The sequence below is a fragment of the Drepanopeziza brunnea genome (assembly GCF_022702325.1).
Source record: "Drepanopeziza brunnea f. sp. 'multigermtubi' strain 214-2 chromosome Unknown ctg2, whole genome shotgun sequence".
NCBI lineage: Eukaryota > Fungi > Ascomycota > Leotiomycetes > Helotiales > Drepanopezizaceae > Drepanopeziza > Drepanopeziza brunnea.
In genome coordinates, this window is record NW_027094065.1 from 3,181,166 (window position 1) to 3,206,669 (window position 25,504).

General features: G+C 50.9%; 10 protein-coding genes across 12 annotated transcripts; 5 read left to right on the plus strand and 5 right to left on the minus strand.

Moving 5' to 3' along the window:
• Nucleotides 1-436: 436 nt before the first annotated feature.
• On the minus strand, nucleotides 437-1,813 carry L3040_001991 (uncharacterized protein; the record flags this gene model as incomplete). Its single annotated transcript, XM_007289443.1, has 2 exons — nucleotides 437-1,685; nucleotides 1,740-1,813. 2 exons carry the CDS (start codon nucleotides 1,811-1,813, stop codon nucleotides 437-439), a joined length of 1,323 nt encoding a protein of 440 aa, XP_007289505.1.
• Nucleotides 1,814-3,371: 1,558 nt separating this feature from the next.
• L3040_001992 (uncharacterized protein) lies at nucleotides 3,372-4,094 on the plus strand (the record flags this gene model as incomplete). Its single annotated transcript, XM_007289442.1, has 1 exon — nucleotides 3,372-4,094. The coding sequence occupies one exon, from the start codon at nucleotides 3,372-3,374 to the stop codon at nucleotides 4,092-4,094; it is 723 nt and encodes a 240-aa protein (XP_007289504.1).
• Nucleotides 4,095-4,249: 155 nt separating this feature from the next.
• L3040_001993 (uncharacterized protein) lies at nucleotides 4,250-4,960 on the minus strand (the record flags this gene model as incomplete). The annotated part of the gene is made up of 1 exon (XM_007289441.1): nucleotides 4,250-4,960. One exon carries the CDS (start codon nucleotides 4,958-4,960, stop codon nucleotides 4,250-4,252), a length of 711 nt encoding a protein of 236 aa, XP_007289503.1.
• A 248-nt stretch (nucleotides 4,961-5,208) lies between these two features.
• On the plus strand, nucleotides 5,209-6,219 carry L3040_001994 (uncharacterized protein; the record flags this gene model as incomplete). The annotated part of the gene is made up of 3 exons (XM_007289440.1): nucleotides 5,209-5,343; nucleotides 5,412-5,536; nucleotides 5,604-6,219. The coding sequence occupies 3 exons, from the start codon at nucleotides 5,209-5,211 to the stop codon at nucleotides 6,217-6,219; spliced, it is 876 nt and encodes a 291-aa protein (XP_007289502.1).
• Nucleotides 6,220-6,353: 134 nt separating this feature from the next.
• L3040_001995 (uncharacterized protein) lies at nucleotides 6,354-7,313 on the minus strand (the record flags this gene model as incomplete). The annotated part of the gene is made up of 1 exon (XM_007289439.1): nucleotides 6,354-7,313. One exon carries the CDS (start codon nucleotides 7,311-7,313, stop codon nucleotides 6,354-6,356), a length of 960 nt encoding a protein of 319 aa, XP_007289501.1.
• Nucleotides 7,314-9,010: 1,697 nt separating this feature from the next.
• L3040_001996 (uncharacterized protein) lies at nucleotides 9,011-12,041 on the minus strand (the record flags this gene model as incomplete). The annotated part of the gene is made up of 8 exons (XM_007289438.1): nucleotides 9,011-9,672; nucleotides 9,750-10,729; nucleotides 10,791-10,908; nucleotides 11,013-11,335; nucleotides 11,386-11,425; nucleotides 11,478-11,531; nucleotides 11,583-11,826; nucleotides 11,874-12,041. 8 exons carry the CDS (start codon nucleotides 12,039-12,041, stop codon nucleotides 9,011-9,013), a joined length of 2,589 nt encoding a protein of 862 aa, XP_007289500.1.
• A 296-nt stretch (nucleotides 12,042-12,337) lies between these two features.
• L3040_001997 (uncharacterized protein) lies at nucleotides 12,338-13,538 on the minus strand (the record flags this gene model as incomplete). The annotated part of the gene is made up of 3 exons (XM_066156971.1): nucleotides 12,338-12,561; nucleotides 12,895-13,224; nucleotides 13,283-13,538. 3 exons carry the CDS (start codon nucleotides 13,536-13,538, stop codon nucleotides 12,338-12,340), a joined length of 810 nt encoding a protein of 269 aa, XP_066012971.1.
• A 2,939-nt stretch (nucleotides 13,539-16,477) lies between these two features.
• Nucleotides 16,478-18,511, plus strand: L3040_001998 (uncharacterized protein; the record flags this gene model as incomplete). The annotated part of the gene is made up of 6 exons (XM_066156972.1): nucleotides 16,478-16,834; nucleotides 16,882-17,114; nucleotides 17,163-17,650; nucleotides 17,704-17,710; nucleotides 18,043-18,245; nucleotides 18,294-18,511. The coding sequence occupies 6 exons, from the start codon at nucleotides 16,478-16,480 to the stop codon at nucleotides 18,509-18,511; spliced, it is 1,506 nt and encodes a 501-aa protein (XP_066012972.1).
• A 1,193-nt stretch (nucleotides 18,512-19,704) lies between these two features.
• Nucleotides 19,705-21,375, plus strand: L3040_001999 (uncharacterized protein; the record flags this gene model as incomplete). 2 transcript variants are annotated; one of them, XM_066156974.1, is made up of 2 exons in its annotated part: nucleotides 19,705-20,874; nucleotides 20,936-20,986. In XM_066156974.1, 2 exons carry the CDS (start codon nucleotides 19,705-19,707, stop codon nucleotides 20,984-20,986), a joined length of 1,221 nt encoding a protein of 406 aa, XP_066012974.1. The 2 variants fall into 2 exon arrangements, with proteins under 2 accessions (XP_066012974.1, XP_066012973.1); XM_066156973.1 differs by having other exon boundaries at nucleotides 19,705-21,375.
• A 575-nt stretch (nucleotides 21,376-21,950) lies between these two features.
• Nucleotides 21,951-24,783, plus strand: L3040_002000 (uncharacterized protein; the record flags this gene model as incomplete). 2 transcript variants are annotated; one of them, XM_007289435.2, is made up of 3 exons in its annotated part: nucleotides 21,951-22,575; nucleotides 22,634-23,034; nucleotides 23,083-24,783. In XM_007289435.2, the coding sequence occupies 3 exons, from the start codon at nucleotides 21,951-21,953 to the stop codon at nucleotides 24,781-24,783; spliced, it is 2,727 nt and encodes a 908-aa protein (XP_007289497.2). The 2 variants fall into 2 exon arrangements, with proteins under 2 accessions (XP_007289497.2, XP_066012975.1); XM_066156975.1 differs by having other exon boundaries at nucleotides 22,655-23,034.
• Between the last annotated feature and the right edge of the window lie 721 nt (nucleotides 24,784-25,504).

Sequence of the window (25,504 nt, forward strand, 5' to 3'; positions counted from 1 at the left end):
TGGATTCATGGGGCGAAAAACCTTATAGGACTGCCAAGGATTTAAGCGAGAACGATTACCCCCCACTTCGGGGTTCGACTTATTGGGAAGGAGCCATGAAGCAACAGCACCGGTGTGGAAGGTGTGGAAGGTGTGAAAGTACCAAAAGACTGTCACCTCAGCAGATCGACCTGGGAAATCTGGGGTCTACATAGACGGACAAAAGGCAATCGGGGTCCACATGTGAAACCGGGAAGAGAGGGCAAACGGAGTCTGCCTGTAGGCTTGCTGCATCCATGTGGCGCAACATGCTTGGTTGAGAGATTGCCATTTTGCCAAAAGAATTCAAAATCCGTGGCTATCACTTACAGAAAGTAGGTGTCTCTGGCTTCCAACCCCTAGGCTAGGAGAGAGCCTATCTTTTATTGGTTTATTGTTCCACCCTGAATATCCAGATCTACGACACCACGGCATTGGCCTCTATTTCTCTCTTCTCCTCCAGAGTCCCGTTCGACCGTTGCTTATCTCTGTGAATCTGCGCAAGTACCGATCCTAGCTCTTTCAATAACCTTGTGACTTCTGGCTCTGTCCCGACTGTCATTCTCAGGCATCCCAGACAGCCATGCTCTTTGCCTCTAAATCTAACCACCACGCCTCTATCCTCTGCTAGCTGCTCGTAAACTTGTAATGCCGTCACGTTGTCTGGGTTGCCTTGAGCATCCAGCATTTCTACCAGTAAGAAGTTACTCGCTGTGCCGCCTCTGAATCTTCCTACACCTTTGATCTTCGGCAGCTCTTGAAGCAGTCGCTCTCTTTGCTCGATGATCTTTGTCCTTCGCCATCCCATTAAACGCAACCCACCTTTGCCCCGTCTAGGTTCCCCATCCGTCCCAAGTCCAGCGTCCGTCAGTGCCGATATAGCAATCTCGCTCGTTGGATTGGGAATATTATAAGGCGCCTTCATATTATTCAATAGAGAAGCTATCGGCGGAGATGTGAACGCAACACCCAGGCGAATACCAGCAAGCCCGAAAGCTTTCGAAAGTGTTTGCATCACCACCAAATTCGGCCACTCCGATACCCATTCCGCAAGTGACGATCCCTCCGGAGCAAAATCGATGTATGCCTCATCTAAAACAACGACTCCGTTCCAAGTAGGGTGCTCAAGCAGCTTTTGTACATCCTCCTTCTTAATCAGAGATCCGGTAGGGTTGCCGGGCGAGCAAACGTAGATCAGTTTGATATTCGAGGCATCGGGAGATGATAGTGTAGATGTGATTGCAGTTACATCGAGGGCAAACTCTGGCGCAGGAAGTAACGGGATCTTGACAAGTCCAACATCGTTAACTTGTGCTGACACAGAGTACATTCCGTATGTGGGTGGGCAAACAATAATCTTGTCCTTGCCGGGCACACAGAAGCAGCGGAGAAGGGCATCGATGGCTTCGTCGCTCCCAACTCCCACAAACAGATTCTCGGGCGTGATGTTCTTCTTGGTATGGATGTGGGTGTTTCGTAGATTGCAGAAGAGCTGCTTCAGAGGGTGTTGGTGGGGGTCTGGATAGCGGTGCAGGCCGAAGAGGTCGACATCTGCGTCGCCGGTCTCAATCTCCTCTGTTCTTTTGGACTCCTGCAAGAAAAGCGAGGGACCAAATGCATTTTCGTTGGCATCGAGGAGGACGTTCGTTCCGTTGTCTTTGTAGTCGCTATGTGGGGTGAGTCAACATTTTATGGAGGTAATTCTTGCAGAGGCTTCCTACTCTCGCGCACACCGGTACGGCTCCAAGGCAAGAATATTGGGACGGGCGCAGGTTTTCAAGTCAAAGGCGGGCATTTTATCTGCCGTTTTGGTGTGTCGATGGGAAATGGAGGAGTTGAGCTTGGAAGAAATAAATATACTGATGGTGGGGTTATTTTGGGTTTTTGTTTTGATGAAGCGTTGGAATTTGCTATCGGTGGGGCTGTATCTTGGCATGCCAGGAACCAGGGGGCCGGGCCGGGACTGGGACTGGGACTCGGACAGGACTTCACATCTCGACATTTACAAACTTCACTCCGTATTGTAGTGACTGTAGATGAAGCTGCAGACCTTCTCGTTCCCTTCTGGCAAAGCGCTGTGTAGCAGCGGGCTGATGCCAATATCTTCAGTCGATTACATCAATGCTTTACCGGACACTGGAGCTGGAAGGATGGGAGAGAGAGAGAGAGAAAGAAAAAAAAAGAGGGAGTCTGTAAACTAGCGCCGAATTAGAGAGGATGATGGGTGCATTTCCTGCTACTGATGAATTGGGAACGGAAGCCACTTTCGGCGTCTTTGAGTACCGTACACGGACGAAGAGCTCGACAAGGGCAGCGGCAGGATCAGGATCTCCGACGCTATGGATACAAGAGAATCCTAACAAACTTGAGAAACATGCTTCCACAGTCCGGCTCAGATGGGAGAGAGATATCTTCCCCGGTGCAAGATATCAATATCAGATTACTGGCTTATTTTAAATTGGCCTCGCTTAAAACCGTTGCCGGATTTCGTTCTTATACTGGATCCAGAAGGTCAAACAACGGTATTTAACGCCTTACCAGCGTGATAGCGTGAACACATCCATCTCGTAGACGGTCAAACTGTGACGCAGAAGATGGAAGAGAGCGGGAATGATTAGTGTGAGGTCATGTCTGCGTGGGAGCTCGTGGCCCTAGATAAAGCTTTTCATGGCCATTACGTACAAGACTTGGTTGGAGTCTGGGGTAAATCCAACACTGCAGTTGGGCCAGAATGAAAGAGCTGGTTTTGGAACAGTACCAGAGCTGGATGCTGGCCGCCTTGGACGTGTTGCAATCTGTAGGCTAGGGCCTGGGACGCATAAATGCAGCCAGCGCACTAGCGGAGTGCAATCTATTAGTGAGAAAGAGATGAGCAGACTGTGAGAGATGTAATGATGGAGGTTGTAGTTAGAGATTTTGGGGCTTTTTTTAGCCAAATCCTACTATGGTTTGAGCCCTAATCTAGGAAAACTCTGTGCCTGATAGGACTCGACCTAATGGCGAAATTGTGCTAACGTGGACATAATCACTCTACCGCTATCCGTTGAACAATAAAAAACAGTTTCAACAAGATCGGAACAAAGAATAGCACCGCGTTGAACAAAGACATTGTCTATCGCGTGTCTTAAGATATTCCTTGAGTCTCTAAATAATAGCCGAGAAGAAACGAAATCGAAAACTCGTTTCGAGTCAAGACAAGCCGAGTCACTAGCAGACAGGACTATTGTCACCTGCCAAAACAAAGGGTATAAGAAGTACATCGTAGGCAGAGAACAACACTATCGTTCTTCCTCCCCAGACTTCGATGCCTGTTCCCATACCTACAGCCGCACCTCCCCCACGAAGCAGCAAACATGTCGTCCCTAGCAACCTTCACACTATTCCCTCTCCTCCCCAAAGAGTTGCAGCTCGCAATCTGGGAGTGCTTCATCTCACAGAACCCTCAAACAGTGGTCATAACCCAGACTGGTGGGTTCTGGGCTACAACCAACAACCTGTCCATCCACGTCCCGCTAGGCATCGGTGGGTCGATCTTTAGGTATACGGATGGCAGGGAGCAATTCGTCGCGAAGTGCTCTGGGAAAGTCCAAGTGGCCTTGCATACTAATGTCCTGGCCAGAGAGCTGGCACTTACACATTTCCATCGCGTCAGATTTGACGCCGTTAACGACCATCCGAGATATTTCAACTTCTCCAGAGACGTCCTGGCAATACGCTGCCATCCCGAGTGGGGCATCCATCCTAAACCAGGTCCGGAGGTCATGGAGTCGCTCGCGACAGTGCAGAACTTGGTTATGCTTGGGTTTAGGCATAGAGGATATGCGCTCATGAGCTTGTCGCTTGCACCATTTCTGCGTCTGAAGAGGCTGACTCTGTTTAAGAGAAGAGATAGTGGTCCCGGGGACCACATGGAGCGGTTTCTGACGAGGGCGGTGCAGAGGTTCTGGACCGAGAAAATGAATGCCAGACAAGTAGGCTGCGGGCTACAAGCTTCTCAACCACCCGAGATGATATTCTGGGGATCTAGGCAGCTGCACGAGTTCGAGGAAAGTTTCGGTGAGGCCCAGGATGCATAGTCGGATTCGGATGGATCTGTACCGTCTCGCTGAGCCAAGTCAGTTGTGCCATAGCAATATATTATATTACCTGTATGACCTGGCAGGTTGTGCCCCACGGTCTATATCCCCAACGCCATCGCTAATACCGCAATGTACATCCCTCAGTTCTTCGCTCACTTCTTCGACGTCCCGAACCCAGTGATCCCCATACTAGCCATCATATCATCCTCATCGTGTTCACCCTCGACCCTCACATCTTCCCCATACTCCTTCTTGATCTCCACCGCACTATCTCTTTCCGCCTTCTTCCTCTCCACAGTCTCCTTCCTCTTCTCCCTCCTCTCCTCACGCCTCTTATCCTCCTCCTCCTTCCGAATTTCCAGCCTCTCCCCAAGCGTCTTGATATCCCCCCGTCTCTCCTCCTCCATCCTCTCCCATATCCTCTCAATCCTCTCCCTCACCTCCTCCGTGCTCGCCCTCTTGACCTCACCCGTCTGCCCAATCGCCCGCAAATGCTGCATACTATTCTCATGCTCCACCCACTGCAAGTTATCCTTGAACGTCAGATCGCAATCCGCGCAATAGAAGCCCGCTCCCCGGCCTCGCTTTCCCGTCGCCGCGCCCGCAGGCATGAGCGTGATTTTGCCCACATTGGCAGAGACGTCGAGGCGCGAGGCGCGGGCCTGCGTGAGGGTCTCGTCGCCGGTCAGCGGCGCATAGTATTTCTTGCCGGCGAGCTTGGCTTCATAGCGCGCTTTGGACTCTTCCTTCTCCTTGGCTTCGCGGTCGGCGGCTTTCTGCGCGTACTCGGCGCGGTCGTATTTCTTCCTGAAGTCGGTGTCTGAGGCGGCGGTTTCGTAGGCGCCTTTCTTGGACGACGACATGGCTGCGGTTCTGATTTGGGTGGTTCGATCGGTTCGGATAATCAGCTCAGAGGAGGATGGCACTTGTTTTTCTTGGGGTGGGCGGTTGTCGACGTTGTGGTTGAAGACATTACACTCTATCAATTAAGCTCGGCAGATTCCTCAATCGGAACTTCTTAGCTTCAAGTACTTACTTAATCCGCATGGCGGGGTCAGCTTAATTTTCAACCCCTCCAAAACAACAACCTTCTCTGAACAGCACTCTCAAAATGCTCTACCTAATCGGCCTCGGTCTCTCCGACGAGACAGACATCACAGTGAAAGGCCTCGAGACCGTCAAGAAATGCAGCCGCGTCTACCTCGAAGCTTACACTAGCATCCTCCTCGTCGACAAAACAATACTCGTAAACAAACCCCACCCACCGTCGTCTCTCGGAAGAGCTGTGCTTTGGCTGACGCTGATGGGCAGTAGGAGAAATACTATGGACGGGACGTCATCATCGCAGACCGTGAGATGGTGGAGAGCGCCAGCGACGAGATACTGAACGATGCGCAGAATGTAGATGTTGCGTTCTTGGTGGTGGGAGATCCTTTCGGGTATATACTGTCCCTCTACTCTCTACATAGATGAAGTAAATGGATGTACACTAACATAGGTGGAAAGAGCAACAACGCACACCGACCTCGTTCTCCGCGCCCGCGACCTCGAGATCCCCATCTCCACCATCCCCAATGCTTCGATCATGTCCGCTATTGGCGCAACCGGGCTGCAACTCTATAATTTCGGACAGACGATCTCTATGGTCTTTTTTACCGACTCTTGGAAGCCTGCGTCGTTCTATGACCGCGTCCGTGAGAATCGTAATATCGGATTGCATACTCTGGTACTGCTGGATATTAAAGTCAAGGAGCAAAGTCTGGAGAATATGGCGAGGGGGAGGAAAGTCTATGAGCCGCCGAGATACATGACTGTCGCGCAGTGTGCACAGCAAATGCTGGAGATTGAGGAGCTGAAGAAGGAGGCGGGGGAGGGAGGGGTCTACGACGAAGAGAGCTTGGCTGTTGGAGCAGCAAGAGTCGGCGGCAAGACGGAAAAGTTCGTCAGTGGGACTTTGAAGCAGCTATGCGATTCTGATGAGATTCTGGGCGGGCCGTTGCACAGTATGGTCCTGCTGGGCCGGAGGACGCATGAGTTGGAGAGCGACTATGTCAGAGAGTTCGCGGTGGACAAGGAGTGCTGGGATAGGATTTGGAAGAGGGACTACGAGGGCAAACAGTGAGAGAATTGAGTAACGACGTAATTCACTCATTCATATATTCATCTACTGGATATTACTACTTGGTTCATCCTTCCCCCTAGTACTAGCACCCAAGACGCCATACCAATCCATAAGCCCCTGTTCCTTTTTGTAACCTAATTCTTCATGCCGAAGAAGCCTCTCAAACCAGCGCTTCGAGGTGGCTTCTGATATCCCTCTTCCTCAACACTCTCCTTATCCTCGTCTTCATTAATGCTAGGCGGAGTTCTCTCCTCATCTCCACACACAACGACATGCCAGCCAATAGCCGCCTCTTTCTGCAACCCGTCCCTCAACTTCTCAAACCAGTTCAGCCGCCTACTCTTCCTCCGCACATCCCTCGCACTTAGCGGCGGACTCGCCAACTCTCCATTCTCATCGACCGTCGGAAAGCCAGTTTTCTCAGGTGACAGAGGCGTCGCCGGCGCACTCAGGAGGCTCTCCTCCTCCGCAATCTTAGCCTCATACCTGGCCATTTCCTCCGCAACAGAAACCCCCAGCGAAACCTCCACCATGTAATCCGCGACGTACGCGTGCGGCTGGCTACAGGTTTCAATCTCGGGATCGTACTGCTCCAGCAGCTTCACTACGCTCCAGTCGTTGAATGTAGGCCTCTTCTCTGTCGTCTTGGTGGTCGGTGCCACCGTCGCACCCGCAGGTGGTTTCGTCTCTCTGCTTCCGGTACCATTGCCATTGGGGCCATCTTCCTTGTCTTTCTCCTTACCTCTCCCACCACCCAGACTCACAACGCCATTACTCTTGGGCCTCAGCACCAAATCGCGCAGGCTGCTTATACTCCGATTACTCTTGTTCGCCTTCGTCAGTTTCTCCGTCCCGCGCGTCGCTTCTTCCTCGGTAACCACTTGATCGGCCACAGGCGCGAGCGGGCTGGAAGCGGGGGGTGGATTCGAGGGCGGCAAGAAGTCGAACAGGGTGTAGAAGGAGTTGAGCAGGGTGACCGAGCTCGCGGGCGCAATGATCCATTCGGGCGCTGCGTCGTCCAGATTGTTCAATATGATGTGTATACGTATGCTGGTGCGATTCCAGCGGAAGCCGTGGACGAGGAAGGTTGGCATGTTGAGGGGGGGGGGGGGTTGGGTCTGGTTTGAAGGGATCGGAAGAGGCGTACGCAGGACTTGAGCCAGGAGGATAGGGGCGTCTGAAGGAGGTCGGAAGAAGAAAAGCTGAATGCAGCTGTTGTGGATCCGGGTGGCAGGTCGGCGGTCGCACGAGGTATTGCTTCTTTAGTACTGCTTGGAATGCTTTCCTCGCCTCGACCCGGGGGGGGGGGACACACTACCGCCTGCCTCTGCGTGGAATTCTTCAACCGGATATCGAGCTGGGAGCCTCCCCACAACAGTCGACATGGCGAGGACTCAACGGGTAAGACTTTAAGGGAGGGAGAGAGAGCTTTGCGCCTGCAGTGATGATTCCAGGTTGTGGTTGGGGATCAGCTCCTCGAAATATACTTACGGAGTATTCGTCGGATGGCGGGGCAAGGAACAGAGTTGACGCACGTCATCGGACTCGATCGACACCCACGGTCCACCTTCACTCGGGGATAAGTTCCCGCTACTTATCAAGAAACTTTATTCGGATCAGTAGGTAGCTTTCCTCTCTAAATCCCATCTATGCAATCCTCCTCCTATGAGTCAGATCAAGGGTCAAGAGCCAACGTTCGCTCTAAGATCAGAGCACAACAGCTGTCCCGGTAAAAACGGTTCGAAATTTCAACGGCCTTGAATTTTCATTCTCATTTTCATCCTTACAGATAGCGCAAAGAGTAATCGATACACTTCAAAGTCGGGAGTTTGGCCGGCTTTTCAAGGTCACGGGGCTTCAACGTGCTACAGTCTATTCTCCGGAGAGGTTGCTACGCTAATGGAATTAGCTGACCCCGTAGGTTTACTGCCTTGTGAACAGTGACAGCCTGTCCAGTTCGCCTGCCATGTTGCCTCCCGTCAGCTGCTCACCCATGCAGACCTAGCGCTGGTGGCCGCGTACGGAGTCTCCGTGTACATCCCTTGTGCTCTCCCGAGCTTCCTGCTTCACTCCTGAGTAGGATTGGGTTAATCTTGACGTTTTAATTCGTGAATCACGAGCTCTCGTTCATCATATAAAAAAAAGAGTCAAATGGTGGTAACGATGGTCTCAGAGCATTCCAATAGGTAGTGGGACTTGAAACGCAACTTTAGGGGTCCTTCCTAAAGTAGGCGAGAAAAAAAGATGTCGTTAAGCTATCGAAACAACAAGCTGAAATTTCGCGAAACGCAGCGAATTTCCAAGCCGATGTGGGTGTGTTCGACAGAAGCCATCTTTCTTTCCCACAAAGCCATCTTTTTTTTCCTCGCCTACTGTTAAAGAAGGGCCCCTGAAGTTTGCGACGTCAAGTCCCACTACTGTTACCCATTAGAGAAATAAAGAACTCTCAGACATGTATTACTTTGTATTACCTAGTCACCTCCTATTTCAACATTTTATATCTAGGAATCAAACTGCCTGTCTACCTATCTACGGGAGATAACCCCGACTCTCTTGGAGGAGGGTTCGCGAGCTCGCTAAAAAAAAATCAGAAAAAAAAAAAAATCCAATTCGCTACGTTAATCCTGTCTATAAACCAAACATATCCTGCCTAATGTCATTATCATCTAAATGCTAGCGCTATCTCATTCCCCCATTCATCATTAAAAAAAAAATCAAATCAAATCAAATCAATAAGACAAAAAAAAAAAAAAAAAAAAAAAAGCCATAACAGTCGTAAACATCGTAGACATCATCCAAACATCAAAATCAGAGCCCCCAATCCCATAAAGAGAGCAAGCCCCCACCTCGCACTCTTCCCACCCACACCCACGCTACTTAGCAACGTCCCATTGCTCGCCGCCTGCCAAATCGGGGCCGACTCGCTCGGGTACACGGGAAGCGGCGAGGTGGTGACACTCGAGACCGCAGCCGCAGTGGTGTTTTCCCCGACAAGTGCTCTAGGCTTGACCTCGAGAGGACCATTCTGCTTTACCGGTTGGGCTTTCTTGGGGAGGAGAGCCGTGGGTTCCGTGCACGGAACCGTGACGACGACTTTACTTCTGACGATAGAAAGAACCGTGTGCTTTGCCGGGGGAGTTGGTTTGGGGATGTGAGCCGTGGATTCGGTGCGCGGGGTTGGGGCGACCACTGGGCTGCTGATGGTAGGAAGACCCGGGTGCGTTGGTTTGGGTAGAGGAGTCTTCACTTCTGTGCATGGAACCGTGACGATCACGGTCCCGCTCATGCCGCAGTCGTAACACAATCGAGTCATGGTCGTCATTGGGATCTGTGCCGGTATGGAGGCTTGGCTTGGCTTCGAGGTACATCCGCAATGGGTGAGCGTCATTGTGCTGGTGACAGTGAATTCTTTGAACGTTGATTCGGCGCAGTCGCAGACATCGGTGTAGGTGGCTATCAGTGTTTTGTTAGCGTTAACATTCCATTCGCAAATTACTTGGTAAATGATAGAGCGAATGCAGGATACGTACTGGTCAGGACTGTGGTGTATGTAGTAGCACCATTTCCTTTCCCATCTCCCATACCAGCACCTGTCAGACTACCCACGGAAGTGAAGCTAGTCGTAGGTGTTGCCAGAGGCGTGATTGTGTGCACGGGGTACACCTGGGTACCACGACTCGTAGCCAGATCCGACGGGTCAGCACTCTCACCCATCGGTAACCCAATGAGAGATCCAATCGCTGAACGTGTGATGCTCGGTACCAGCAGTCCTCCCGAAGTAGGTTCGAAATAGGCTTCTGACGGGTCTGCAGTAGGCTTGGGTGCCGGAGACTCGGACGATGAAAGAATATCAAGAGGCAGTGCATCCTTTTCGTAAACAACCAGAAGATAATTATCGTTGATTCTCTTCCCCAATACCTCCCCAGACGACGCATGGTCAATGCTTCTCTTATCTTCGAGGCTCAACAGACCTCCGCATCTCTCTCTAGAATCCCCGGGGCATGGGGTTGAACAGGCGCTATCAGCAACTCTAACCGTGTCGGTGAGTTGGGTACCGCAGTAACAGTTTGTCGAAAATATCCCAAAGTACGACTTGGTGCCGCAAATTCCCGCGCAAATAGATGTAGTCATATACCGGTCCTCTGAAGCGAGAGTGAAAGTAGGAAAGCCAGATTTCACAGAGGAGAAACACCCTTTATATTTCCAGTCCTTGAAAGCCGGCGGCGCGGATATGATCGTTGTATTCGTGTAAGATGTTGGCTGGGATGGAAAGGCTGCGGTGGTTTGATCGGACGTCGGCAGGCGCTTGCGAGTCGAAGACACACTCTCTGACGTGGGCTCTATGGTCCAAAGCGGCATCGAAGAGGTCTCCGTGGTGGTGGGCTCAATGATTGCATTCTGACTTAATGTAAGCTTGGAGGTGGTGATTGGCTTGGTCGAAGATGAGGGAGGCGCTGGTGCTTGTGCTGGTGCAAGAACATAGACTTTCACCGAGTTGATGTTCCAGTACCTGTCGCATTCCATTAGCTGGACGACTTCAAATTTTGAGCCCTGGAGAGGATGTAACGTACGAATCCTTGAAGTCCCCTGGATTTCCCGCCACATAATCCACACAGCTGTTCGCTTTGTACTTACACGAGTTATCACTGCTGAATACGCCGCCAGCCCAATCTCCGCAGAAGGTGGTATCTGAAGCATAGGAAAGTCAGCAAGTGCTCCCTGAAAACTTTTTGGAAATCAAAGGGCCCTGTCTCGGGATCATACCCCAAGCCACTGGGAACTGGGGAACGTACCGAACACAATCTGGTGATTTCGGAAATTCGCATCAATATCACAGTTACCCTGAAAGTCGGCATCTGGGTAGCCCCAAGAGCTAGGGTCTGGGTTCCCGGACAGGACATCGGCGGGTATGGTATTGCGAGGAAAGAACCAGATACGGATATAGTCCGAAGTCCACTGTGTAGCGTAGACACCACCTCCTACATTGTTGAACCCGTCTCCATAAGAAGATGAGCTGCTGGACGAGATACCGCATCCGAAACCGTTTTTTTGATTGCAGTCGCCTGTTTGAAGAGTCCCGAGGGACAGAGCACCTGAGATTGTGCAAGTATCACCACTGCTGCTGTTAGTATTAGTTGCCTCATTCAGATTCAGATATAAACATACGTGTGTAAGGTCATGATGTTTTTCATTTGGCTGTTGACTCCTGCAGATTGTCAGATAAGACATCAGGAACCGGATCAAGCATTGCACTTTACCCTCGATAATATCAATCTCGCCCGAGTTTGGCCATTGCGGTCCAAACATCCAGACTGCATCAACCATTAGCAAAGGCAATCATAGCCCTGGGCAAGAGAACGTACAGGCTGGCCAGCTACCACAGATACTACCCGGCATATGTTGAATATCTGCGATGAACAAGCCATGCGTAAACAGCTTCTTGCTACTGATCCTCACACTCTCTCTACCAACGCTAGCGGTCGAGAGAGTTGTGGTATGATCCACACCCATGTAATGAGAACCATCGTAATTATTCTTAACTAGGCCTTTCCTCAGAGAAGATGCGTACGATTGGTACGACACGAAGCCGTTTGTTGGATCGGGTTCCTCGAAGCAGAATTAGCAAAATCTTTCAGTGGCTGGGCTCGACTTACAGTCCAGAAGTCGAAGCCCTCAAAAAATTTTGGGCCAGAGTAGTCCGTGTCTAGCTGGTACGTAGAGCTCACTATCGCAAGTGCGCCAGGTATCAAGAGCCAGATTGAGATTGTGAAGAGGGAGTAGGTAAGGTATGACCTGCAAACTATCGAAGATATCAACGCCATGATAAGCAAAGTTGGAATCGAACCCCGAAAGTGCCCCGTGAAAACATTGCGATGATCGGAAATTTATTAGGGTGAAAGTCATTGTGAAAACGAGGGTGCTGGGAGGAATGCGTTGTGACTGTGCTAAGCGTACATTCCATTACCAGGCGATTGTTGGTGTTTTGAGACAGTGGAACCAAGGGTTCTCATGATCTCGCTAAAATAGGGGGCTGTATTTATTTTGTAAAGCCGGGCGTGGGTACCAATTTGGACGAGGGAGCTCGACAAGAGGTTGGATGATGTCCAAAGCAAAGACATCAATCCCTCAGTCCGGCCCAGCCATCCCATCCTACACTTCCTCTCCAGCCCCATGCAACGCAGTAATGCCTTGCCAGCATCTGCCACTCTTCAACTTCATCCAATCCCTCGAGTGCGTCCACTCTCTGCTTTTCTGTGCTCGGCACCCAATTTTGCCAAATATTCTCAATTGTTTCCGCCTCCTGGCCGCCCTCTTCGGCTCCCTCTTTGAAGCCCAGATTGACTAGCCGAGATTTCTGATCAGCAAGAGTCTGGTAGTGTTCCAAGGTCGGCATTGTGATACCCCTGGAAGCTAAGTTCGATGCCATAACTCTTCCAAAGGAATCATTGGCGCTGATTGGCTCATATAAGACCAGACCAAGCGACGATATCCTGTCCGCAAACCACTTTACCACATCTCTCGCAGTTTCCACCTCGAAATAACATAAACAGCACTCAGAGATTATTAAGGTTGGTATATCTCGTTGTAAGCCACGAATTTCCTGCGCTTCTTTAACTTGTGGAAGATGCCGCAAATCCATGGGGTGAAAACAGTATGTGATTTCGGGTGTGGCACCTTGAGTACGTGTAACCCCCCACTCTGTATCTGGCTCTGGCGACCCGAGTGTGCCAATTTTGAATTCTGGAAATAATACCTCGTCCTCATTGTTCACAAGTAATCTGTTATTTGACACGATTCGCCTCTTGTTCGTAGATACGGAGGGGAAATCAAACTCGTGGTAGACGAGACTGTGATGTTTATTCTTGGACCGCAACCGGAAATACCGTGTATCCGTACCTGCACCCAGAGATATTATCTGCTTGGTCTGCGGTATCGACTCTGGGTCTGGATGAGCGAGGAAAGCATTTATGAGGATATCGAGAGCTGCTGTACGAGTATAGGTCCCTGAAGGCGGGTTTGCTTAGCATGCGCATGCATTGTATAACGACTTGGGTCTGCGCACCTCTATTGATGATGGGCATTCGCCTTGTACCATCACCGCTCACAAAGTAAGTCGCGATAGGGTCCTCGAGATATCCAAGGGAAACAGCGCTAAGTCGCGATACAGCTGCATCGGTGTCTGTTGATTGAATAGCCAGGTCTTTGCGCTGTACACCGGTTTCTCTGCCTCCACGACGGGAGAGGCCCCTCCCTCGACTTCCTCTGATGCGAGGTCCTCCTCGGGAATGTAATAGGTTTGGGATCTGTGAGGCCGACATTGAGTTCGAGGTGGTAGTGGGGGTTGAGTTGAGCTTGAGCTGAACGGAGCTGACTCAGATTTGGACAAGGCTACCATGTAAAGAGTCGGCGTCACGTGCGATATCTCAGGATTACGATTCGGGTTTTCGCGTTAACGCTATAAGTCACCCCCAGAGTCGAAATCTTACCTTTCATCTCCTGCTTGCCGTCTCAAATGTGTCTCTCATATTCTGCGAAGTGTTTCTAAACAATTTGGAGGAACAATCAATATCAGACTTCTTTAACCTCTTTCGGAATTCCAGTTATTTCTTCAAAACGAAGTCAAGATTCCGAACAAGGGGTCCTGTTGCTTATTTTCCTCTTGGCAGCGGTCGATACTGTCATAGTCTGACCTTGGATATTTGATGGAGACAATATTTAAAACATTACTATCTTCTTGAATGTAGAACAGCAAGTACAACTAGTTGTAAAGGGCAGGACCCTAAGGATGGCACGGAGAGACTTTTGCGGGCTGATTCTTCATGGCATTTTTCGGGATGTACTACGTCGCAGGCGTAAGTATTACCCCTCGAGGGTAGGGAAAACAGGGGGTTTAAAGTGGAAACTAAACTTTTAAGGCACCCTCGAGGGGTAATACTTAGGCCTGTACCGTGGTAGATGTACGAAGTGAGTTGATCAGAAACAGGTATCATCAATACTGGCTAGCGCCACTCGAAGAGGGTCGCGCATTTCTGAAACCATGGCAAATGAATGAATGAATGACTTGCTTCCCTTAATGGCGCCGCCTCGTTGTCGCCGCGACGCCGCCGCATCTCCTCACTCGATTGAGACAAGGGCTATTTACTTATTAGATCTCGGCTAATGTACTTAATAGTGGGACTTGACGTCGCAACTTTTAGGGCCCTTCCTTAAAGTGAGCGAAACAATTATGTCCCGCGAAGTAATCGTGTTCCGCGTGGCTTGTACAATAGCGGGAGAGTTGAAATGTTTGTGTTTATCAAAGCGAGCTTGCGAGCTTGGTAATTCCGGAGAGCTCCTTCCTTTATAAGGGGGAATGTGGCCTCACGGGATGTCATGTGACCTCGGTTGACTAATCCAGCCCCAACTAACCCAACTACAACCCCTCGCGAGGACCGTAACAGTTCTCGTGATTCCTTTTGATCGTGTAGAAAGAGTCTATTCCTCCGAACCTTAGGGAGCAGACAGAAATCAGATACCATTTTTACCGACAGTTTTGCAATGGCAAGAAGCTACGTGCGCTGCACGCTAGGAATGAACGTTCGCTACCGGCGATCCAATAGCCTATTTTTTTTAGATTCCCGTATACATTTCTCTGATCTTAATCAGTACGATCACTTCTTCTTTGGCCGGCATACAAATCCGCGCGCCTTTCTTATTTATATTCGCGATTCTATGCTTATCTTTAAGCCTAATTCCGCAGAACTGGATAGCAAAAATGTCAGGAGTAGAAGGCTTAGTCAGGTGAGCTGAAGTGTTCTACACATAGTAGAATAGCTGACGAAGAAGCGTTCTCAATTATTGTGCCTTTTTGGCCCGTTTAGCCTCGTGGTAAAGCTATTCAGCTGTTCAGCTATTGGTTCCTAATAAAAAACGAGCTCGATATAAAACTAACAAAAGAAAGATTTCTCGATATGCGTGTCAACGCGTTTAAACGCGATTAGCTTAGTCCGTATCGCGTAAAGTTCTGCCGTTTCTTTCAATCAATTTTACAACTAACGCTAGAAAGGCTTTTGCTTATTCTGTTGCAGCTTTTAAGTAGCAGATACCACGCACGGTACAGGCGTAATTGTTACACCCTTGAGGGTAGGGTAACCAGGGGCTTTAAAGTGGAAACTAAACTTTTGAGGCACCCTCAAGGATGTAACAATTACGCCCGTACCATCCATGGTACATTGATAAAGCATGCGCTTAATAACCCTCTTCTTTCTTTCGATTGCTGGATCCGCGGCGTGGATCAAAACCGCCTTATGTTATATTATTACGTAATGATATTGCTGTTCTCCTTATCTTTCGCTGGGTTTCCTTCTTTTCCAACTTAAGCTATTTATCTTAACGCCGACGCTATTCGCGCTTCAAAGTATCGCCCTTCTTGATGATATAGATGCGGCTCGCAATAATAATTATTTCGAAAGGGTTTTCGAAAAGCTATTCGAAGGCTCGCTATATTCGCTCAAGCTGAAAGGCTTGAAAGAGCTCTTGGTGTCCGAAATTAGGATCGGAAGTTGAAATAGCATGCCTACGTTTTTTGCCTACTCTTATTAAAGTACGTGAGTTAATATTTCGTTGAAAATATTATCTTGCAGGTTTATGGTTTCCTCGCAATCTATTACTATAAAAAAATCGGTGCGGGATACAATTGTTTCGCCTATTTTAAGAAAGGGCCCCTACCGTTGCGACTTCAAGTCCCACTATTACTGACTGTACGGCATGTCTGGGTACAGAGTTCAAGTCCCCTGAGTGCGATCGAGAAGCGTGATTTGCTGATGAAGACGCTACGGCCGCCGCTTATGCAAAATCTCCCCACAACGCTTGCCGAGAGCCCTAGACCACAGACAAGGATGAGCTCGGTCCCAAGATTATTGCAATCTCCTCTCGCCCTTGGATCGTGCGCAGTTCGCGGGTCTCTTCCCTACATACTCTGTCTGTACTGTTCTTCCTTTACCTCTTGACTGTCGCTACTGTTGCATGCTTATGCTCACCACACTCCTTTGATTTCGATTTCTCTTCTTCGTTTCGTCCTGCAGTTCCAGCATACTCACGACCAATTCACTCCTTCTGATCTGGATATGTCTGGTAACGGCGCTGCCAATTTCCATTGATACTCGTCTTTAATCGACTTCAAAACCTTCACCTGGACGGAAATAGACCACGACCCCGACCTGCGACCCCGACCTGCGACCCGCGACTCGAGCCATACGGCTTCCATCCACGGTACACGATGAGGCTTCTCGAGGTCCAAGCCGCAGTCAGCGCGACTGTACTACTTCTATCATGGCCATGTGAGGCGAAACTTGGCCATCAACTGTCGCCTCTGGATATTTTGAAGAGAAGACACAGCCACAGGAGGCACTTGTCGAAGGCATTCGACAAAGTGTTGCAGAAGCGAGCTACATGCGAATTTCCTACGGATGCCGGCCTCGTAGCGGTGACACCTGGGTCGAAAAACGGAGGTTGGGCACAGGCACCTGATATGCCTTGCTCGGCTGGGAGCTATTGTCCATATGCTTGCCCTCCTGGGCAGGTGATGGCGCAATGGAACCCAGAGGCGAAATCTTATACGTACCCTGCATCTTTGGTACGTGGCTATCTTCGTGGGATGTGCCAAATCGCTGATGTTAATAGGACGGCGGTCTTTACTGCGATTCGAATGGCAAAGTCAGCAAACCAATCCCAGACAGCCCATACTGTGTTGATGGGGCTGGGTCAGTCGCGGTCAAGAACAAGTGTGGGAGCACTGTCGCATTCTGCCAGACGGTCCTGCCTGGAGACGAGTCAATGGTGATCCCTACGGCGATTCACGACTTGGCTGGTTTGGCAGTTCCAGACGCGACTTATTGGGCTAGCACGGCCGCGCAGTACGAGTGTCCTTAACATGCATTTGGAAGCAATGCTAACATCAGTAGCTATTATGTCAACCCTCCGGGAGTATCCACTGATAAAGCCTGTGTCTGGGGTGAAGAAACAACGCCAGTCGGGAATTGGTCCCCTTACGTGGCAGGGGCCAACCAAGTTTCCAGCGGAATCACCTTCGTTAAGATTGGGTGGAATCCGAAGTTCATCGAAAACTCTGCCCTCACTGCCACCAAGCCCAAGTTTGGACTGAAGATCGTATGTGCCGGGTCTGGCTGCACTGGGCTTCCATGCTCCATTGATCCGTCAAGCGATGGAGTCGGGGGTGTCAAAAGCTCCGATCAGGGTGTTGGAGCAGGAGGGGCCAGCTTCTGCGTCGTTACCGTTCCGAAGGGAGAGTCTGCCGAGATTGTCGTCTTCAAGACTGATTCTAGCTCTAGTTCTGGCTCTCCAGATGCATCAGATCTCGCTTCCGACGTCGCTGGGCAAGCAGTCTATAAGCCTGATGCACCAAGCAAAGCTCCGGAGCCCGAAGAAAAAAGTCCAAGTCCAGAGCCCAAGGAAAAGAGTCCAAGTCCAGAGCCCAAGGAAAAGAGTCCAAGTCCAGAGCCCAAAGAAAAAGTTCCAAATCCAGAGCCCAAGGCAAAGAGCCCAAGTCCCCCAGAGGCCGAAGAGGCAGGTCCGAGTCCAGAGGCTAAAACACCCAGTGCAAGTCCAACCCCCACACTAGCAAGTTCAATTTTGCTTTGATACACCTTATATTTAGCTGAGGACTGCTCATTCAATCAACTTATCAATAGACTTATAACTAACTTGATAACAGACTCCAACGCCCATACCACCACCTAAACCCACACCCACACCTACTCCTACTCCAACTCCGACCCCGACGCCCAGTCCAACATCAAGTTCAATCTTATTGACCAGCACTAGCACGTCGCCCTCCAGCTCGGAGCGCAAAAGCTCCTCCTTACTTCTCAGCAGCGCAGAGCCCACATCGTCCTTCTCGGCCTCTCCCTCTTCTGCGCTGTCGGGAGCCTCGGAGGCTTTTTCGAAGACCTCTAGGAAAAGCTCGCCCCTCGTGTCTTCTTCGTCCGGGCCAAAATTGTCTTCCGCTTCTCGGAAAAGCAAGGCTAGTAAGTCGTCCTCTTCCGCGTCGAAATCGTCTACCAACAAAACTTCAGCCTACCCAGCGGCCCGTCAATCAGCACATGTTCTCTTCGAGAGTAAGGATACCACCACGACCGTCAACGGCGCCTACGGTGGTAGCGATACTACTCCAGCCGATTCCCCAATCGCTCAGGCAACCAACCAGTCTGGCGCTCCGAAAGGACTAGTCGCTTCTGGAAGCATGTCAAGCCTCGTCGTCATGTGCGCCGCCGCCAGCTACCTGCTGCTGTAAGCTCCGCTCTGCTTCGAAGCTCACGAGTGCGATACAACCGTGGCTGCGCAACACCGTCCATCCCTCTTTGACTCGCCCTCTCTTGCACGCCATCGTACTGTGTGAAATGGCCTTGTCTCCGCATACCTTCTAATGCGTCGACAAATACCTAATACGCCTTGTCTCGCTCCGGTCAATCGGTCGGTCTCTCCCGGACTCGGCAAGCTAACAGTTTGCCTCTCTGCCCTCCCAGCCGGTCAACCATGTTCACACACATATTTGCAGCATCTACACCTCCCTCCATATCCACTGCTCGTACCCATATTCGGGACCAGCCGTTTCGCCATCTGTACTGCTTAATCTTCTTCTATTGCATGTACATATCGCGCTATCCACGTTCCTCCGTGCCGCGAGGTCTTCGGGAGACAACGTGGATGTATATAACGCGCGTCGCGCGTGCTTTACGATCTGGTGCTCGTTCCTAGTGCGCTGATCGCTCTTATACCCCCTTCTGCGTTTTTGCGTCTCATTTTGCGTCCTGGCGCGGCTGTGTTGGTTGTCGTTATTGTTATTGCTGTTGGTGGATACCCCTTCCCCTATACTTTTTTTAAAAAAAAAGAAATCAATAGGCGGATACTTTCTCACTCGATGGTGGAATACTTGCTTGGTTGGACTGGATACTTTCAGCACACACATATGCCATCTTGTACTATTTCTTACTTTCTCTGTGCGTGGAATTGGGAAGGAGGTGATGAGTGAAGAGGTTGTTGTTGGATATATGAAGAGGGGGAGAGAAGAGGCTGGATGCCAGGGCGGCAGCGGAGCGAGGCAAGGCAAGGCCGCAGACATACTGGGTAGATAGATACCTCGGTCCATTGTGGACCGTTTCCTTGATGAAGCTCACGTGCAATTATGTATGTTGATTGATTAGTCTATGAGCATATATGTGGTATATGTACTTATTTGAGGTTCGCTTCCCAGGTTCTTTTCACCTTTCCACCTCATCATCCCTCTGCAAACCCCCAAGAAATGTCTGGCTCTGTCACACTGCCTTGTCACTAAAAGCTTCCTATTTGGCAGAATTTTATAGGTCACGTGAACACCCGTCTTAGCGCTAGCGGCCGCTCCACAACCCCACGCGCCGCCCAGAACGGCCGGCCAGTTCTACCACCTCTAACATCTCTACCATCTCAACCAACTCAACCACCTCTACCATGCAAACCATGCCTGAACTCTCTCCGGAATCCTCGTCGACGTCGAGACCTTCCGCCAACCACCCGAATGGCCCGTCCAAAACCGAAGCCCCACCCTCGGCCCCGCAACCCGTCAAATCGCTTTCCGACAATCTCGACGACCTGCGCTTTGAAACCACGCATCGGCTCGATGCGCTGGAGACCAGCGACAGTACGAGGGGCCTGAGGCTCGACTACCACGATGCGCAGCTGGAGCAGCTAGCCAAGAAGGCATCTGACTTGAAGGTGCAGGTCACGAGGCTTGTAAGTCTTGAAGCGGAGTGCGCAGCCAAACTCAAGGCACTCGGGCTCCAGATCGATGAGGAGAGGGAGAGGAGGAGCGGTGGGAATGGGGAGTACACGAACAGCGCGGCGAGTCTTGTGCATGAGGCGCATCGGGCAAGGCTGGAAGACTTGGAGAGGAGAATGGAAAAAGGGTCGCAAGTCATCAGCGCCGTGGCGGCTGCAATCTTGGGTCTTGAAGAGCAGGTGCAGGCGGCAGATGAGATGCGAAAGCTGATTTTCGAGAGTGTGGTCGAGCTGGAAGCGGAACTTCCGGCCATCAAGACGGCTGTTACGGAGCTCGATGTCAAGACGGAGGAAGGTCTTGCGAAGCTGGACCAGAAGGTCACGAAGCTGGATGATGACAGCAACATTTATCTCGAGGCCCTTAACAACCTTGGCCAGAGGTACAACCAGCTGGACCTCGCCGTTGAAGCTCTCGAAAGGCACAACGAAACTGTCCGAGACTCCCACGAGGATGGCGCTGTCGAGGCACATTTCGAAAGCCTGAAGACGGCCCAAGACGAAATTCTCGCAACCCACGATACTCTGGTGCAGAATCACGGTACGCTAAACGACCGACTTGAGCGCGTGGAATCCTGGTGCGACAACGCTTCCCTGTACGATACCGCAATGGAGTCGAGGATCAGCGAGTTGGAGGTCGCTCGTGTTGAGACCAAGTCGACTTTCAAAAATCTACGAGGAGACCAGAAGAGTCTGCGTATCAGACTCGATCAGGTAGAGCAGGGAGAACAAGATTTGAAGGCCGCGACTGGATCCATCCCAGCCATCGACTCGAGACTGGGAGATCTGGAAGCATCCAAGACCCAAGTTCTGTCAGCCAACGAGAAACTCGACCAGAACCAGAATGTTTTGAGAAAAAGGATTGAATCCGTCGAGACCGCATGCTTGAGCCAGCTGAAGCGCATAGACAAGATGCAGGGATGTATTACCACCACGATCAATTCTGTGGAACATATGAACGGCCAACTCGGAGATCACACAAAACATATCGAGAGCATTCGCGGAAAATACAAGCATATTGTCACCTGGTACAAATATTTCGACGAAGTCACCAAGACCCAGAAGGTGCTCATCGAAGAATTGCAAGCCGAGGCCAACCGACAGCTTGAGAGTGATGTGGCCTTCAAGCTGGATATCGAGAGCCGAATCAAGCAACTGATCACGGATAACCAGAAACGAGAGGATTCTATGATGGACCGAATCAAGGCCCTCGAATGCAGGGATAAGAGTTTGAGCTCAGAGCTTGCGGCGTTGAAGCACCTGAGGGCAAGCCCGGGAAAGAGAAGCAGTCGGGATTCGACTGAGACGCCGCCGGCGCCTCACGCGAAGAGACCGAGGAAGTTCTGAGGTTCGTCGACCGGTGTACATAGGCATATTGGGTCGGTCTGGTTTAGTGTGGAGCGTTGCATCTGTAGGTTTTTGATGACTGATGACTGCGCTGGAGGGCTTGCGTAGGATAGCTCCGGCTTTTGACATTAGATGTGCATGAATAGAACGGCGGGCGAGAGACAACATATCATGTACTACCATAATCCGTCCAAGTGGTTCAAACTTTTGTATTTACATAAATAAGAGACCTGGAATTTTTAAATGTGTTGAGTCTGGCTTCGCCTGATCGGTCTTGTAAAGTCATACAATAAGTGTTCCTTAGCCCGGGTAGCATTCATTCCCTGATTTCAGAGTCTTTTTATTTTCATCCGTGTCCGTATCTTCACTCCCTCATTCAGGTATTCTGTTCCAAGGAATTCCGGTGTTTTACCTCTCTCCCACCTCCACCCCTCTATTCTACTCTCACGTGATCCGCCATCATCTCGCGCACCAGCCATTTGTTTATACCCTCGCGCTCGCGTCAGCACATGATCCTCCCAAACCCCGCCCAGCTCCCGATTCCAACGACGACTTGTCTCAGACCGCACCGCCCCATGCCGCCATCCCACGAGGCGATCGCCTCCTTCGTCGTGCAACACCTCCGCGGCGCGCACCTGGCCGGCGACGACGACGCCGGCGTGCCCGGCTCGGTCCTGATTCAGCTGTGCCTGCACGAGTTCTGCGCCGCAAGCCACGAATCCCAAGTGGAGGAGTATGCGGGAGAAGACAGGCAGCGCATTGTGAGCAGCATACGCCGCTTGAATATGGAGGGCGTGCTGAGGCTGCGTATTGTGGATGGGATCCGGAGGTTCCGGCTGGCGGACGACTACGAGGAGGAGGAGGATGGGCTGGCGGATGGTGGGAGTGAGGAGGGTGTTGCTGGTGGAGGAGGGGGAGGAGGAGGGGAGGGGTGTGCGGATGTGCAGGGACCGTTTGTGCAGTTGGGTGATCTGGTAGAGAGTGATCCGGTGGATGGGAATGGGGATGGGGATTCAGGAGATTACGGGACAGACGAGTACTACGATACGACGGCTGAGTTCAGCAGGTGGGAGGAGGGGGAGGAGGAAGAGGGAGGAGAAGAAGAAGAGAAAGGAGAGAGACCAATTAGGAGAAAGGATTGGTCGGATGACACGGATTTTCAACCTCGTAGCTCCCAAATGGAATCAATTGAGCGAGCTCGTAAGTTTGCCGGAAGGTCTTGATCTTCCTTGGGGTGCTTTACTCACATCAACCCTAGCTGACACTTCTCCCCGGCCAGGCCACTTAGAAGCCTACAAGACCATGACCCGGGGCGCCGCTCCTCTGCCCCAATCGGTCGACCAAGCTGTGGCTCAGACCCCGAGCCGTAAGAGAAGCAGACCGAGAGAGATTGTTGCGAGTGATTCGAGTAGTAGTTCTGATCGCATAAGCCCACAGAGATATGTCAACTCTACACCGAAGCGGTCAACCAAGAGGATACGTTCTGATACTCCCGGAACTCCGCTGTCAGATTCGAGAAGGAAGTCTGCACCTAGCAAGCTCAACTCGCCGCATAAACCCACGCCCCGTAGACTTCCCTCATATCCGAGAGTGGGATCAGGATCGCTGGAGCAGAGCTACCAGGATGGAAGACCGATCGTGTTCAAAGAGGAGATGAAGGTTCGGTGTTATTGAGTGTCGAGCTTCTTGCCTACTAACGCCTCACAGGATACATCGCTTCCCTTCGTTCACGATATCGTGATCAACCTCCGCGAGAAACACCCCCGCAGCTCCTTCATAGCAGACGACAACAAGATAAGATGCCTGGATTGTAACAGAACCTTCAACGCAATTTCCAAAGGGTTCGAGAATCACCTCAGGAGCAAGCCTCACCAGCAGCAAGTCGAGAAGAAAGAGGCCAGACAGAAATGCAAGGAGAGTATGTCTAATGGTAATCTGTATCCGACCAAGCCCAAATATCTCGGCAAAGATCTCGGCATGGAATCTGCGTTCCAACCGCAGGACATTGCGGTTTTTGCGAATAGAGTGCCGCAGAGCACCCTAGCCAGCTTGCGGGCTCAGTATTTTGCAGCAATGGAAAATGAGACCCATACTTACTCGGTGCGGATGAGTCTGCTCGAGGCACGGCAAGTGACCTCGGACCAGCGGATCACGGAGAGTATAGAGCAGCTTCAGAAGCTTGAAGCAGAGGTCAAGGCATCGAACGAGACGGTTAGGGAGACATCGTATGAGATCAAGATGAAGGTAGAAGCATCGGAAGATCGAATCTGTGATAAGTTAAAGGAGGTCATGGATCACCTCGACCAGTCCCAATCCAAGAATGATGACCAGCTTCTTGAGATTGGTTCGCGGGTCGCGAAACTGGATGAAGAGTGCGAAAGCAAATTGGGGAAAATGTCGGAGAGGATGGCCAGATCAGATCATCGCAATCTCGATTATATTGATGATCTGAAGGCACAAGTCACAAACCTCGGCACAGAGTTCGATGCATATCGAGCGCAGTTGAATGCCGAAACGACGAATTTTCAAGGAGTGGACCAAAGACCCAAGCAACTTCATTCCCAGCTTGAGCTGAGAATGAATGAATCTGGTCAGATGTTGACATTAGTCAAAGAAGAACGGGCCGGGACTGAGTCCAATATCAGAGAGCTCGAGGAGTCACACCGAGTATTCAAAGAGCTTCGCGCCCAGATCGAGTCTATGATCTCAGGGTCGGAGGCGCAGAGACTGCAACTAGAATCCCAGTTCGCGCAGCTGGAAGCGCGCGCTCAAGAATCCCAGGTGTCCTACTCAGAGATGATATCCAAGGTCGAAGGGCTAGAGCGCAAAGCGGCGGAATCTGCTGAGTACCGAGCTCAAACTGAATCCAGGATGCAAGAGCTTCAACAAGCCAACGCGAGGAGGGAAGACGAGTGCCACGACCTCGAAGCCCAGTCACAGCTGCACACCGAAGAGCTCCAGCGCCAACGAGACAGTATCACCGAGTTCAAAAAAACCATCACCGATCAGGTCGAGGAGAACCTACAGCACGCAGAGCGGTGCCGGCAGTCTGCTGTCAAGGCTGCCCTGGAGCGCGAGCGCACCTTCGAGGAGAAGATGATGGGGAAGTTCGCCGCGTTGCAGCAATCGTGCGAGGCCGAGAGCCAGAAGGCCGAGAAGAAGACGAGGTCTCTGAAGAAGAAGATCCAGGAGCTCGAGGAGGATATCGACCGCATCACCCAGGGCGTGCCTCTGATCTTCCACGACATTCAAGAGGTGAAGGACTACCTCGGGGGTTTCGTCCGCACGATCAACGCACGAGTGGCCGGGTTGAAGGCTTCGATCGAGGGATGTATAGAGCTGAAGGCTGTCGGGGGTGTGGGTGTGGATGTGGGTGTTAGTGAGGCGAGGCGGGGTATTGCTGTTTGAACCTTATGAGGATGTGTGTATACATGTATATCCTATATTCTATCATCCGTGATTGGATAGGGTCGATGGATGGATACGTGTTCTTCGAGCGCTGCGCTGCGATGAAGCAAGTGTCTCGGGCGTCTATGGATGGATGGATACCTGGATACCTGGCGTTTGGAGTACCTATCTTACCTTTTTGCTGTTGTGCAAACAAAAGCAGACCTCCTCCTGCAATGCATAGTGCAGTTTCTGTTTCCAGCATGACAGTAACCCTATCTACCCACCGCATGACACCTTTTTCTCCTTTTCTCTTCTCTTTGCTTTCTCCCTCGTCGCGACTTGTTGGTAGCTATCTATCCTTTTTTTGGGGGGGCTATATATTATTATATTACATTACGGTTTACGTAAATCCGAAAAGGGACGCAGAATGTGTTTTCGTCATTCTATTCTTTGTTTTTTTCCCCCAAGTACATGTCTACCTATATGTCTACCTGCCCGTTTTATTCTCTCTCCATTCTCTCTCCATCCTCTCTCCATCCTCTCTCCACTCTGTTTTCATTCTGCTTCTATCTAAACTGCAAATTTCCACCAAAAAAAAAAAGCGAACCAAAGCAACGACCAAATCGGGCGTCAAGTCATGCCCATTCAATTGGCGCCTCCGTGCCCAACCAACCAACCATTACTTACCCAATTCGAGGGAGGGGGGCACGTTTTGCTACTGCACATCGTCGCAAATTTC